Source organism: Sciurus carolinensis, chromosome 11, assembly GCF_902686445.1.
Source record: "Sciurus carolinensis chromosome 11, mSciCar1.2, whole genome shotgun sequence".
NCBI classification, from domain to species: Eukaryota; Metazoa; Chordata; class Mammalia; order Rodentia; family Sciuridae; genus Sciurus; species Sciurus carolinensis.
This window is the reverse complement of record NC_062223.1, coordinates 17456190-17470267: the sequence shown is the minus strand read 5'-3', so window position 1 is coordinate 17470267 and position 14078 is coordinate 17456190. Positions and strand designations below refer to the sequence as shown.

General features: G+C 41.4%; 1 protein-coding gene across 1 annotated transcript; it reads left to right on the top strand.

Moving 5' to 3' along the window:
* Positions 1-13136: 13136 nt before the first annotated feature.
* LOC124959082 (olfactory receptor 9I1-like) lies at positions 13137-14078 on the top strand. Its single transcript, XM_047517725.1, has one exon. The coding sequence runs from the start codon at positions 13137-13139 to the stop codon at positions 14076-14078; it is 942 nt and encodes a 313-aa protein (XP_047373681.1).

Below are 14078 nucleotides of genomic sequence, written 5' to 3'. Positions count from 1 at the left end.
TCTTTGGTGTGTTTTTAGAAAAACTTCTTAACCAATTAGAACTTCAATTTCTCCAAGAATAAACTGAGGACAAAATAATGATTTTTGAAAACTTAGAATGGATTTTTATCTAATGGTAGAGTTTGCTTATTTTCAAAAAGAAATTTGCAAGATATTTTCCAGAAGGACAAATTGCAGGACCTGGCTGGTGATACCTGGTTTTGTATGATGTTATTTAAGAAGTGTTTATGGTAACACCTACCATAGAGGCAATAGCCTCCCTGAACCCCAAACATCTTACAAAAAGAAAAGCAAAGATTTATGGCCAGTGAACATTTTAAGAAGTCCAAGGGGCACTTATGGATATCATTATCTGTAATGTGCTTTGATGATAACATGCAACATAGAAGAATATGAAATCTCTGGAGGGCACAGAGTAAGAGTGATGCTTTATCTAGGAAGAACCCTTCAGAGAAGAGATGGTCCTTAAACCTTGTACTTACTTTAACTTTCAACCTTCTCTCAAATTCTTCCTTCTCTTATTTCCAAAGGTTGAGTCCCTAGGGGAAAATGAAGGAGTTCAATGGCATTAACCCTCCTTACCCTACTGGAAGCAATGTCTCAAAAATATCATTACACGTTTATTGAGTTCCTCCTTTGATTCAGATAGATGCTAAGCACTTAAAGACTTTATTTCCTTTTAACTTGACAAGAACATTATGATTTAGGGGTATTTGTACTTATTTTAAAGATGAGGAAACTGAGGATTAGTATCATTAAGTATTTTGCTTGAGGTTTCATAGCCAGAAAGAAAAGATGTTTAGATTCTGCCCTGGTTCTCTGACTCCAGTTGAATGAATATGCTGTGTTACTTTTCCAAATACTGGTAGCCATTGAACATCTGCTCAATGTCAATCATGGTGTTATATATTCTACACATATCATCTAATAAAAACCTCATGATCCTGTGAAATTTTGTACTGGAGCAGACTAAGACTCTGAGTAGTTAAGTAACTTACCCAAAATCATGTGACAGGTCAGTACAAAAGCTTGGAATCTCACCCAGGTTTATGGTATTCCAGAGCCAGAGTTTTAATACATATAGTTAGCTCCCCTACCAGCATAGATATAGAAAACATAGTAATTTACAGTGACAAGTCTTTTATAAACTCTGCACTTTCTAATATCAACTGCCCATGAAGCTGTGTTTTCTAAAATTGACCTAGTGACACATAAGCCCAGAGAGATTAAAGCTGTAGGTTAAAAAAAATCATTCCAGTCTTACTTTCATATATCATATAAGAGCTGACATCTGAGGCTGGACATGGTTCCATGAGATGATAAGTTCTGATGGCAAAGGCAGATTTTCTGCCTAGTACCACCTTCTCTAGTGTGCATGGACCTTCCCTCAGAGCCAGTATCTGCCTAGGATTTTCAGGATGATAGTTATGTCTTTATTACCTGGTGCAATAATCCAGTTGGAGTCATCTTGAGTTTGGATTCAAACCAATCTAAGTTTTCTCAAGCAATTCATAAAAGGCAGCTAAGATTGCTCGGATAAATGAATGTAGCTGACCAATTTTAGGTTTCCTTCTTATTCAGCAAACCAGTGGGTATTTAAAATGCTTTGGAGGTGGTTTTGTGGGAGAGATGCTACGACTCCAGAGGTTTTTGCTGGATCATGAATCAGCAGCTGGGACACCCCAGGGCCCCTGGGAAAAGTCAGCCCTGTCAGGGAGAATGCACTTCAGCAGAGCTCATTATCCATCTTCTCCACACATCCTAGAGGAGAAAAGCAAATCTTTTGGGATTTTGTGGCCTTGTTAGTCTCAAAGCTCAACTGCAGCTTCTGCAGGGAAGTTCTCGATTCTTTTCATCACTGGTCCTCATGTTCTGCTGTCCTGCAATGAGTGCTCTCAGGACTGGAACTTGGATGTGGACCTTTGGTGGAGTTCTCTTTATAGCACACCCATCCTTGGTCCTGCTGTCAAGCCCCAGCTCAGAGGTTAGAGCCTCATTGCACTGTCTGCTCAGTGTTTCATGAAGAAGAATGATTATTGGTGAGGAGGGATTATGTGTCCAGGAAAGTTCACAGACACTTCAATTGCATGTACCCTGGGTGGCTTGTTAGCTCACCTTCCTTGCAGATTCATTTCCAGGATTCATATAGTCAACTTCCTGTGGCTACTTTAGCTCTCATTTCTTCCCTGGCCTCTGAAACCCATGAATTCTTTGTTAGAACCACACAATGTGACCCTACTTTCCTCTGGTCTTCCATTGTTCATAGCTATTCTGTAGTGGTTAGTCTTGTCTCCTCAGCTGAATTACGAACCCTTCCTACTTCCTGCTAATTACACCATGGACTTAGTTCTGCCTCCGGTAGGGGATTTGACTTTTTTGCAGTCCATATCACTCACTTACTGACTGTGAATTGCCCTTAAAATGCCCACAGTAGGGATGTGGCTTCCTAGAAATTTCTAGGAACAATGAACCCTTACTCCAGGGAAGACGATAGCTGTGAGCCCTTAGCCATTGGTGCTCACGGTGAGCTGCAGGTGATATGAAACTGGGAGCTGGGTACTTAGAGATGATCTTTCTTCCTGATAGACTTTTGAGTGTTTATGTCTGGGGCTTCTGATACCACCATGTTACTGGAAATGGATCAGAGGGAAAGTTAGGAGATGTGGCCTGATGAGAAAATTTGAATTTCTGGAGAAATCATGCCTGAAGACCTTGGAATCAAATGTTTTTGGTTTCATGAGTTGGCAAATTTCATTTTTTTATTTCGTAAATAAATTTTATTGGGTTTTCTAAGCATTTTAGCTGAAAAAAGTTTTAATACCAACTCTGAGGTATTTATTGCTTTATATATTTATATAGGCATAGAACTGTTTAGAAGAATATATACCAAGCTAAGGTATTTATTGTTTTGTATATTTATGTAGGCATTAGAATAACTAGAAGAGTATCGATCTGTCAAAATGAGTACCACTAGGCCTTATAAAAAGGATATCACTTTCATTATCTTTGGAGATTTGTTAGAAAAATAACATTGTCAGGAAGAAAATATTTCTGTATTTGTAGTACAATAGGAAGAGCAAATGGGTGAAAAGAGTTAAGAAAAACTGGAAAAATAAAAATAGCAAGTAATCTGCCAGATACAAACTTACTACGAAACTGTATTAACAAAATAGTGTTCTTCAGACCTAAGGATTTGTAAATATATAAATATAACAAACTGCAAAGCTTGGATGCATATCCAAGTATAGATGAGAATCTAGCATATGATGCAGCTGCTGTGTTACATCAGTTGTAAAAAGAAATTCTTATTGAGCCACTGATGGTGGAATTATTGGCTATTTGGAAAGAGAATGTTGAACTGTAAGAGTTTACTTGAAAAATTTAGATATATTAAATGTGATAGAGACAATAGAGGGAAGTCTTTGTCCTTTTGTTATTTCTTGGTGGGCCTCTATCTACACAGGAAGTTGGGGAATTTCCCCTGAGATAAAAGATTCAAAGTCAGACATGTGCAGAGGTCCAGGGATATAAAATACCCTCGGCAGTTCTGGGTGGGGAGTAAGCCAGAGTGGAATCCATCAAGAAGGAAGGAAGGAGAGGTCTTCCTTTGGACAGAGCTGGATCACTGGTGGCAGGTGTTGGTGTTAGATGCAGCATGACAGTCCATGTGGGGTATACATTTTTTGAGCAGGGGGAGGAATCCTGGAAATTGAACTCAGGGGCACTTGACTACTGAGCCACATCCCCAGCCCTATTTTGTATTTTATTTAGACAGGGTCTTAGTGAGTTGCTTAGTGCCTCACTTTTGTTGAGTCTGGCTTTGAACTCACAATCCTCCTGTCTTAGCCTCCGGAGCTGCTGGGATTACAGGCATGCACCACTGTACCCAGTTGTAGTATACATTTTTGGGAATATAAATTTTGTCTGTCATGTGTGAGGTTAAGATATATATATATATATATATATATATTAGTAATTCACAAATTAAATCTGTTATAAGTATCCATTTGTCTGTATGTATATATATTTACACACACAGACATACAGAGTTATTCTTGATTTCCCCAGGGAATTGACTCCAGGGCCCAGTCCATGGATGCTGAAGTCCCTTGTATAAAATAGTCTGGTATTTGTATATATGTTCTCCCATATACTGTGATATAATAGTACCAGACTCTGTTCAGAGTGGTTTATATGTATCATCTTGTTCAAAACTTCCATAACCACTCCTAGAGGTGGGCATAGAGAGGTGCCATAACACCCTTAGACTCACAAGGTAGAGGAGGATTTAAACCCATGCAGTCGACTTCTAGAGCTTAAGTGTTCAGTAAGCACATTCTAGTGCATGTCCCTCCAACTAGGAACAGGGTTTATTGGAATGGTGTGATTATAGTGGTTTCCATTTCTTCCTTTACACCTTTTGGACATTGCCCAAGTTTTCTGTATTAAAGAAGCTTGTTAATTATCAGCTAAGTGATGTCAGACAGGCCAGCATGGTGGTGAGGAGTCAGGCATGTGGATCTGCCTGCCCTGGTTGCAGTCTCGGCTCCTCCCCTTCCTGCATGAGCTGCTGTTCCACCTCCCTAACTCACAGTTCACCCTTTGGTAGGATATAACAACAGCATCTCCCTCACAGGATTTCTGTTGGTGATTCAATAAACTAGACATAAATAAAATTAACATGGTGTGCCAGGTACTGTTCTGGGTACTTTATTTATATAGCTAATTGAATATTAGTGGAATAAATGAGTAAGCAGGCTGCTGGGACTTCACATACATATTTCACTTCTGTCTTATAAATGAGATGGGTCAGAAAGGGTCACCTTGGGTTCCTGACAACTCCTCAGAGAGCAGAACACAGAAGAAGCTTCCTCAACCCCAAGATGAGGTTGAATTACAGCGGGGATCTAGGTTGAGGAGGAATTGAGAATGCTAACAATGCAGGGGCATTTTTGGAAGGTTTCTTTCCTCTGGGAGTTGGAGAAGCCTAATTAGAAGCTTAGGGCCTGATTAGAAACCCTAGTCAATGGCAATCCCCCTGTCTCCATCTTCTAATTGCCTTCCTGGGGTGAAGGATCCAGCCTAGGATAGGGCAGAGGTCCAGCACCTATGGATGGTTGCTCTTGTGTGTGCCAGGGCTCGTGAGCTGCAGGTGCTGAAGATGGGCATTTCTGTAGCTCCCCGAAGCCCCACTTAATCTCCACATTCTTCCTGCACTCACTCAGGCCTCTGGACCAGGGAGGGCCTCTTGGTCCTGCTGAAGGTGAGTGTGGCTGTGGTAAATCAGAGAGAAAAATGAACCACAGTCCAGATTAGAAATGCACTTGACAGTCTGAATCTTGGGTTCTTCTCTTCTGAAGTGGGGTTTTCTTTTTGTTTCTTTATAAAGTAGGGTCAATGCTGAGTGTGATTTTTCTGGGAAGTATAATATGCTGGGACTTACCACCTTCACTTCTTGCAGCAATGCAAAGCACTGAGCATCATTGGTCCTCAGTTTCCTCATCTATAACTCAGGACTGATAATGTCTCTCGAATGTGTTTTAGGTGATTGTGTAGCATCAGAAGACATGAAGTAGGCGAGATCTCATGAAAATGTAAGGGTGCGAGTTAGATGTAAAGAGTTGTACTGGAGAAAGTGGAGAGAGTAAGGACAGATCTTGTATATCTAAGACACTTGTAAAACTCTGTCAGGGGTGTGATGGCATTGACCTTACAGAGGCCTGGAAGTCACAGGGAGGCTCCAAAACAGAGTGAGCTCCTTCCTGGGAGAGTAATTTCTCCATCCTTGAAATTGTTCAGGCCCCATAAATGTAACTGGTCAGAAAGGATCACCATCAGCTTAGAAATCATCTGTCAGTGAGGCTGGAGAGGGATTTCTGTTTGGGGTGGCAGTTGAGTCTTAGATCCCTGTGGTTCAGAATCTGTGGAGCTACTTCTGTGCTTGACTGAGTCATTTCTAAGTAGAGAAAATTGAAGTCTCTCCTTTAGGAACTGGTCAGCTGGATGCTGACTTTGGGAGAAACTCAAGGAGATTAGGGGTGAATGAGCTCCAGTAGAACTAAGGAGGACCAATGTCCACAGTCCTGCTTTATAAGACTGGCTCTGTCGAGAATTCCCAGCTTCATTCACAGCTCCTTATTTCCCCTTCTAATCCCCCTTATAGAAGGGCAGTAGTTCTGGGATAGGAAAGGCTGTGCTCTTCGTAAGGAGGAGCAGCCCTGGCAGCAGAAAGAGCTCATCAGGCTGCAGGAGACCTGCTCACCCCAACCTTTCCTGCTGGTTGATCGTATTTGGGTAAGACGCTCCTCAACTCAGGCTTATCTTTCCTCATCTCTAGATGGAGGTAATGCTACTTCATCTATCCAAAGGCAGGCGTTTGGAAGCTTCTGACCTTCTGAGGCTCCTGTAAGTTCCAAACTCTACTGCATTCAATCTGGGAAGAAGTTAGGTCAGAGTGAGCAGGTTGGAGGAGGAGAAGGGTAAGTGTTTGGACAGACTTTATATGCCATTACAGAAGCTTGCTGCAGGATCACAAAGTGAGGAAGAGTCTCAAGATTTCAAAGGTTCCCGTCCCCTCCCCTGGCTATTTCATACAGGGTACACATATCTCTCTCCATGGCCTGTGGTGTGGTGGAAAGGGTCTGGGTCCTGGTTCTGGCAGTTTTGCTTTCCTAGCTGTGTGACCCTTGGACAAGTCCATTGAACTTTCTGTGTCCCACTTTCTTTATCTGAAAATGGGTTGTGTGAGGGTCAAATGAGGTAGCAGTCACACAATGTCCCAAAGTGAGGGATTACGAGTAGTTTGCAGTATCTGGGAGAGAGCATTCACAGCTTCTCCTGTCTGCAACAGGACCATCCTTTCATCTCACTCACCCTCACAACACTCCTGTGGCTTAGGTCGTATCATGACCATCTTACAGAACAAAAAGCTGAAATCCAGGGACTTTAAGTGACTGGCTGGGATTTGACCCCACTGTGAGAGAACTTCAGAGTATTTTGGTTCCTTGATACCATGCTGATTCTGCCTTTTTGCTATTTTCAGGGCAATATATTGCCAGAAAATATTTTTTTCCATGTCTTTTATGAGTTTTTATTCATTTAGAAAATGATCAACTAAAGTTTTCTGAGAGCAACAGGGAGCTCTTGAAGAGAAAATAGTTTCATCTTTAAGTTGAACCATTTCAAACATGGCAGAAGGCAGAGACATATTTTTCCCATCATTTAAGCATCTTGAGGTTCCACGTCGTCCCTGTCACACCAAGTGGCAGCCAAAATGCATTGTAGCTCATTCCGTCTTCCTCTTTCCTCTTTAAGACAGCACAGGCAGATGATACCAGTTTGACTATGGGGCAGAGAGCAAATCACTGTCGTCCATGTCTGTTTAGTTCTATACATTTCTCACTAAGTCCCTGGTGTCCAGCCTACTGCCTGACTCAGAGTTCACAGGCAGAGACTTTGTAAATTTTTGTTGCATGACTCCAACTGAGAGAACTGGCTACATAACTTCAGGCATAGAACGCCACCTTTACATGTCACCCTTTAAAAACAACTTTAAACGGACTTGGAGGATCTAAGTGGATTAGTTTTACTGAGCTATATAAATACTTTTCAGATCCATGACTATTTATTTCCCACAGCATGTGCTATTATAAAGCTGATCTCTGGGCACTTACAGAAATCCCTTGGAAGTGCAAGCTTTTTAATTTTAGAATCATCTTTTTCTTGTTTGATTCTTAGCAGCCTCCTCTTGGTTCTTTAGTCCAGCACTTTTTCTTCTGTAGAATGACAGATGGAGCCTATTCAAGCCCACTGGACTTTCTCTCTTCTGAAACCCCTGTCAGTTTTCTGAGGCTAGGAGGAGGATTGGGGAGCATTAATAATCTCAAAGAGCAGACAATGTCCTTTAGCTTTGGAGTGAGTGAGGATCACATATCTCAGGTGTGTGTATCACTGATTGATATAGAAATGAGGCTGTGAGCCTTGGGCAGACATTACTAATGTGGGGGAGGGTGACCCTGTGTTACAGAGCTGCATCACAGCAGGGCCTCCAGAAGTGAAGTGTTTCCACAGGGGATCGACAATTTGATAACAGATTGCCGAAAATGCTAAATGCTGATGCTGCTCAATATGGTGGAGGATAGCATTCAAGACTCACTTCTGGTGTGTCCTTAGAAACCAATGATTTCAACCAATTCATGGTCTTCAAAAACAGGAAACTGATTCTTTAGCATTCCATGCAATCTTCCCCGGCAACTTAGTTAATCTGAATGCCTGGGACCAAATACTTTCCTCTGCGACCACACACATCCATGGTTCTTCTTCCCACCTTGATATTATGTGGAGTTGTGGTTTTCTTGAATCTTAATCATTAGGAAATGGATTGGCTCTTCCTTCTAGAATTATGAATCATTCAGCACTGTTTTAGGAATTTAGATAGTGCATCACATTGCAAGGTGATACAGCTCTTGGAAAAAATATAGTTCTTCTGAAGATCAGTAACCATTGGGAAATCTTGGTTTCCCTTAAAATTTTCCTCTGCCCATTAAGTGGACATAGCTGATGCTCAGAAGGATCACATTTGGTTTGCTATGGATTGGGACACCCTCTCTCCACACTCCATGCTCTTTACTCTCTCAAAATGAAGGCCTAGGGAGGTATATCAAGATTTTGATTGAAGAGTTCAGGAACTGGTTGTAGTATTGCAGACCTGGAGACCTCCTTAAGCCTTTTCATTTTCTGCTTGAGCATCTGCCTGTCTCTATCATCCATACACAGATCAGTCTGATTTAGGTTGAACGACTGTGCATTCATTCTCTTTCCAGAACCCATTTGGCAGAGTCCTCTGGCGGCACTGTTATTGGTCTGATGCTGATATGGATAATTATTCTGATTATCCTGGCATCCAGCAAATGGGCAATTTTATTTTGTATTTATTTATTCATCAATACCTCTTTCCAAAAGAGATTTAAAGTGGTTTATAAAAATGCACCACATCCAGCAAGATAAAATAAATTAAAAATGAGGAATGAGATTTGGGCAAAGGGGGAGTATCTATGGGCAGATGGTAATAAGGACTGGGAACAGGGCTGGTTCACACGACTGTCATCTTGCAGCTTAATTCTGTGCTAGAGGTGATAGTAACCCTGAGCACCTCTCCTGCCTGCCCCCTTCTTGCAGATAGGATATGCAAAGCAAAGTGAGGTCACAAGAAGGAGAACATAGGCAGTGTTTCCAACTCAGAATTGAGATAATTTGCCAAGATTTTTATTTAATGTTAATCTTCTCCTTGCCCAAGGTAATGTTTGTAAAACCACTGGAAAAGTCCTGGGCATAAGAAAAGTGTTCATAGTCTGGTAACTCTCGTTGTTATTGCACTCATGAACAATGGGATAATGATTGGGAGCATGGCCCTGGAGTCTCACAGGTCATGATTCAAATCCCCACCTAATCAAATTACTTAATGTCTGACAGCTTCTGTTTGCCTGTCTGTAAGTAGGGTAATAAAAAGATGGGCTATGTTGGGGTATCTTGAGAAATGAATGAGGCAGTTCATATGAAATACCTAGAAAAATAGTTAACATACAGTGTATACTCTCTTCATGTCAGTCATTATAATTCTTATCAAAAGATTAAAGTACAATCAATTTAGTTTTAATGTCTTTTTTTTTTTAATTTTAAAACTGGGCAGCACCTCATTTTATAGAATAGAACAAGTGTTCCTAAGTGTTTAGCAGAAGAGTTTGGTTTTATAGACAGAAAAGTGCTTCAGAAAAAGCAAACATCAGATTGGTCAATTCCAAGGTACTTTCTGTATAAAGGTTAAAACACAGAGGTGGGACCTGAGCACTAGTGAGTCATGTTGGTTGGATCTAGTGCAGGAGCTCAGTCCCAACCAATGGCCTCCCATGCATATTTCCTTTAACAGCATCAATAGATATTGTTTTCCTCTCCCAGAACAGGACGCAGCCTTGGAGGTTCTTCTATGCAGTTGATTCGAGTGAGGATACAGACCCAGAGGGGAGAGATTTATGGGCGGATCTGAACTTGAATGCTGGCTTCCCGGTGCTGCTTTCAGTCTTTTTACCACATAGTCTGGTTTATCAAGATGATCTGCCATTGCCTTATGGCGGTGCCACACCCTCCCCCAAGAAAAGAGCTCCCTCAGCAGCAGAGCCAGAAAGTGTCTCTCAGGGCCATCATGGAACGGAGGAGGTCCCCTGACTTGGCCTCTCCAGCTGGGGCTGGCTGATGCTGGGCAGCAGGGTCCTACTTCTCCAGCTTAGTGGAAAGCATGGTGAGTTTAGAGGTGGAAGCCCTGACGCTCTGTATTAACTGCATGGTTTTGAGAGACTGGTTTATCCAAATTGATATTGATTTTACTCAGTGATAAAGCAGCGATAAATGAAATTTCTGAAGGATTGAAGAACCTAGGGGTTAAACACATCATTTTTGTAACAATTTCGTGTGTCAGAGGTACTCTGTATTAGGCACAGTGTGTTTTCATGAATTCTATCTTCTCCTCACAGCACAGCAGTGCTATAGGTATCAAAATTGATCCTAGGGGTCAAGGAATTTGGCCAAGGTCACGCAAATGGAAATGGCCAGGTCCAAGTTTGGAACAAGCTTGGTCTATCTTCAGGACCCATTTCTTACCACTATGCTCTCTTTCTGGAATCCAGCCCTACCTTTGTATGAGGTGATCCTGGGCTCATTACGGAAAACCTCCCATACTTCAGAGGTTTCTCTTTGCTCTTAGAAGGATAATATTTTTGAACAACATTGCCTTAAAAATGTCTCAAAAGGACTTGAAAAAGCTCCACATATTTTGTAATGGGAACAGGAAAGTTGATGGCTATTTTTTTTATGTCATTTAAAATATTATTTTGGGCAAATAGTGTGTGCAAGTAAATGTGAATCATTATCTGATCTCCATCGTTTCTGCTCAATGTTCCATTTTCAATGAGCCTTAAGATGGTCCTATTTAATATCCTTTTTACTTCCATACTCCCAATTCTTGCATTTCTTTTCATAGAAGTTATCATCTGCTATCATGGTAGAGAATATATTTCTTCTCTTTAAAGCATATTGTATACGAACGGTTCGGCTACAAGGTCTGTTCCACAGGCAGGGATCTTTCTTTGTCTGTTTTGTTCCAAGCAATTGCAAAAATGCCTCGTACAGGGTAAGTTCTCATAGATTCTTTTTTTTTTTTTTTTGATGATAAATCTCTCATTTTTTTTTTCTTTCATAGATTCTTATTGAATTAAAAACACGAATACAAATTCTTTTCTCATCAGGTCAGGATGATTTACTTGAACTGAACTCTGAAGAACACAGCAAGTCATTGTTCTGGGAGAAGATCAAGATAAGATTTAGCCTTAAGAACAGGAAAACATTCTAAATATTTATACTATTAAGAACTTGGTGGGGGGAAAATCCCCATCAGACACTGATCTTTATTCTACCATTAGAGCATTGTTGCCAAACACTGATCAAAGATTTATTTATTATTTATCTGAAGTGTACTAGGAGATTTTTCTCAAATTCAGCTTTTGTTTCAAGGATGAAATGAATATAAGAGGAATCATCTTTCAAGTCCACATTCCATATTTTCAATTCCCCAAATTATTAGCATCTACAGGCACAGAGACAGGATCATACCTGGCAGGGACGGCATCTGTATTAGAATTGTAAACTCAATGTGACGGCTTTGTCCCTTAATGAGCTTTGCAGGCTAATTCTGGAATGGCCCGATGCATGCATCTCACTGATTCATAATGATCTGGTATTTTTTTTTTTTTTAAATGGGGCAGGTCCTTGGAAATAAGAAGGCCATACTTGGAAACCAGGCCATACTGCTTGGCAGGAGCATAGAGGAGAAAGTGGCTTGGCAGGCAGCAGGCTATGGAGGTTCTAACTGTGCTTGCTCTTTATGGCTCTCCGTCCAGCATCTAAGTCCACTGTGCTCAGGTGCACATCAAACACAGCACCCAAAGAGAGGGACAGTTGATGTTAAAACTCCAGGGGGCTGTGGACTTGGGGATAAGAAGATTCCAGACTGCATTTAGGAGTGTGTCGTTCCCATTATTCTAGAATTCAGAAAAAAATTTTGTTTGACTTCATCATTTCTTATTTTCTAACAAGACAAACAAAATGTATGTATCTACAGTGTTTATAATAATGTTTTGAAATATATATATACATCGTGGAATGGCTAAATCAAGATACTTAGCATGTATCATACATTTTTTATGTTGTGAGAACAGTTTAACCTACTCTCAGCAATTTTTAAGTATATAGTACATTGCTGTTAACTGTAGTCACCTTGTTTTGTACAGTAGATGTCCTGAATTTACTGACCACACCACCCCAGTACCCCACTACACCATTCTACTCTCCGCTTGTCTGAGTTCAACTTTCAGATACCATGTATGAGTGAGAACATGTGGTACTTGTCTTATTTCACTTTATGTAATGTCTTCCAGGTTCATCCATGTTTCACTAATAGCAGGATTCCCTTGCTTTTTATAGCTGAACAGTATTTTATAGCTGAATAGTATTTCATTGTATGTATGCCACATTTGGGAAATGTAATTCTAAGTGTGAGTGAGATCAAGTGCCATGCACAGTATGCAGATACGTCCTTCACCATAACATTGAGACTTTGGGTTGTAATCCCATTAAACCAGGAAGGAGGCCTAGGTTCAAGCAGGTGAGTTAACCTAGTGATTTCAAAACCTAGTCCTTAATACTGTAACACTAGGGTTTCTCCAATGAAGTGTTTTATGACTCCATGTGACACTGATAGAGATTTCTAGTGTGGAACCCACAAGGGTGTGGAAGTATGCAACAAAGCAAATTGTAACCCTGGCTTTGCCTGGTTACCATGAATCTTGAACTAATCACTTCACTTCTTTTTCCCTCATATTCTTCTGTCAAAAATGGGATTAACAACATGTGCTTCCAAGGGTTTCTGAAGGATCCAGTGAAATGGAGTTTGTGAAAAATATAAAGTGCTTTACAAATCTAAAAAAAAAATCATTATTTTACTGAGCAATGATTAAGTCAAGCGATGGTCACCTTAATGGATCCTCAGTGAGACTTATTATTTTGTTTCAGCAGGCGACCTTGGCTTCATGGCAGAGAACAGCACCAGCGTGATGGAATTTATTTTGATTGGGTTCCAGCTTCATGCAGGGCTGCAGCTATGTCTGTTCTTTGTGTTTCTGGCCTTTTATCTCATCACCGTGGGGGGCAACCTGGGCATGATCCTGCTAATTCAGAATGACCCTCAGTTGCGGACTCCCATGTACTTCTTCCTCAGCCACCTTTCCTTCCTGGACATCTGCTACTCGTCTGTTATTGTCCCGCAGTTGCTTGAGACCTTGAGGACGGATAAGATGGTCATCACCTATGAGCGCTGTGCCACGCAGTTCTTCTTTTTTACACTCTATGCTAGCACCGAATGTTTCCTTTTGGCTGTGATGGCCTATGACCGCTACGTGGCTGTGTGTAACCCGCTCCTCTATGCCATCGCCATGACTCCGCAGACCCGCCTGGGGCTGGTGGCTGCCGCGTATGCTGGCGCCATGGTGAATTCTGTGGTCCGCACTGGGTGTACCTTCTCCATCTCCTTCTGTAAGTCCAATCAGGTGGACTTCTTCTTTTGTGACCTTCCACCGCTGCTGAAGCTGGCCTGTAGTGAGACCAGGCCCCGGGAGCAGGTCATCTTCCTCTTAGCATTCCTGGTCATCACAACCAGCATTTCAGTGATTCTTATATCCTACGCGTTCATCATATGGGCCATTCTGAAGATTCGGACGGCGGGAGGTAAAGCCAAGACCTTCTCCACCTGTACCTCTCACATGACAGCGGTGGCTATTTTCTTTGGGACACTGATATTCATGTACCTGAAAGGTAACATGGGCAAATCCCTCTGGGAAGACAAGATTGTGTCAGTGTTTTACACTGTGGTCATTCCCATGCTAAACCCCATGATCTATAGCCTGAGAAACAAGGAAGTGAAGGAAGCTCTGAAGAAAGTCCTCAAAAGAGTGAGGGTTTCCCAAGCAGAGTAA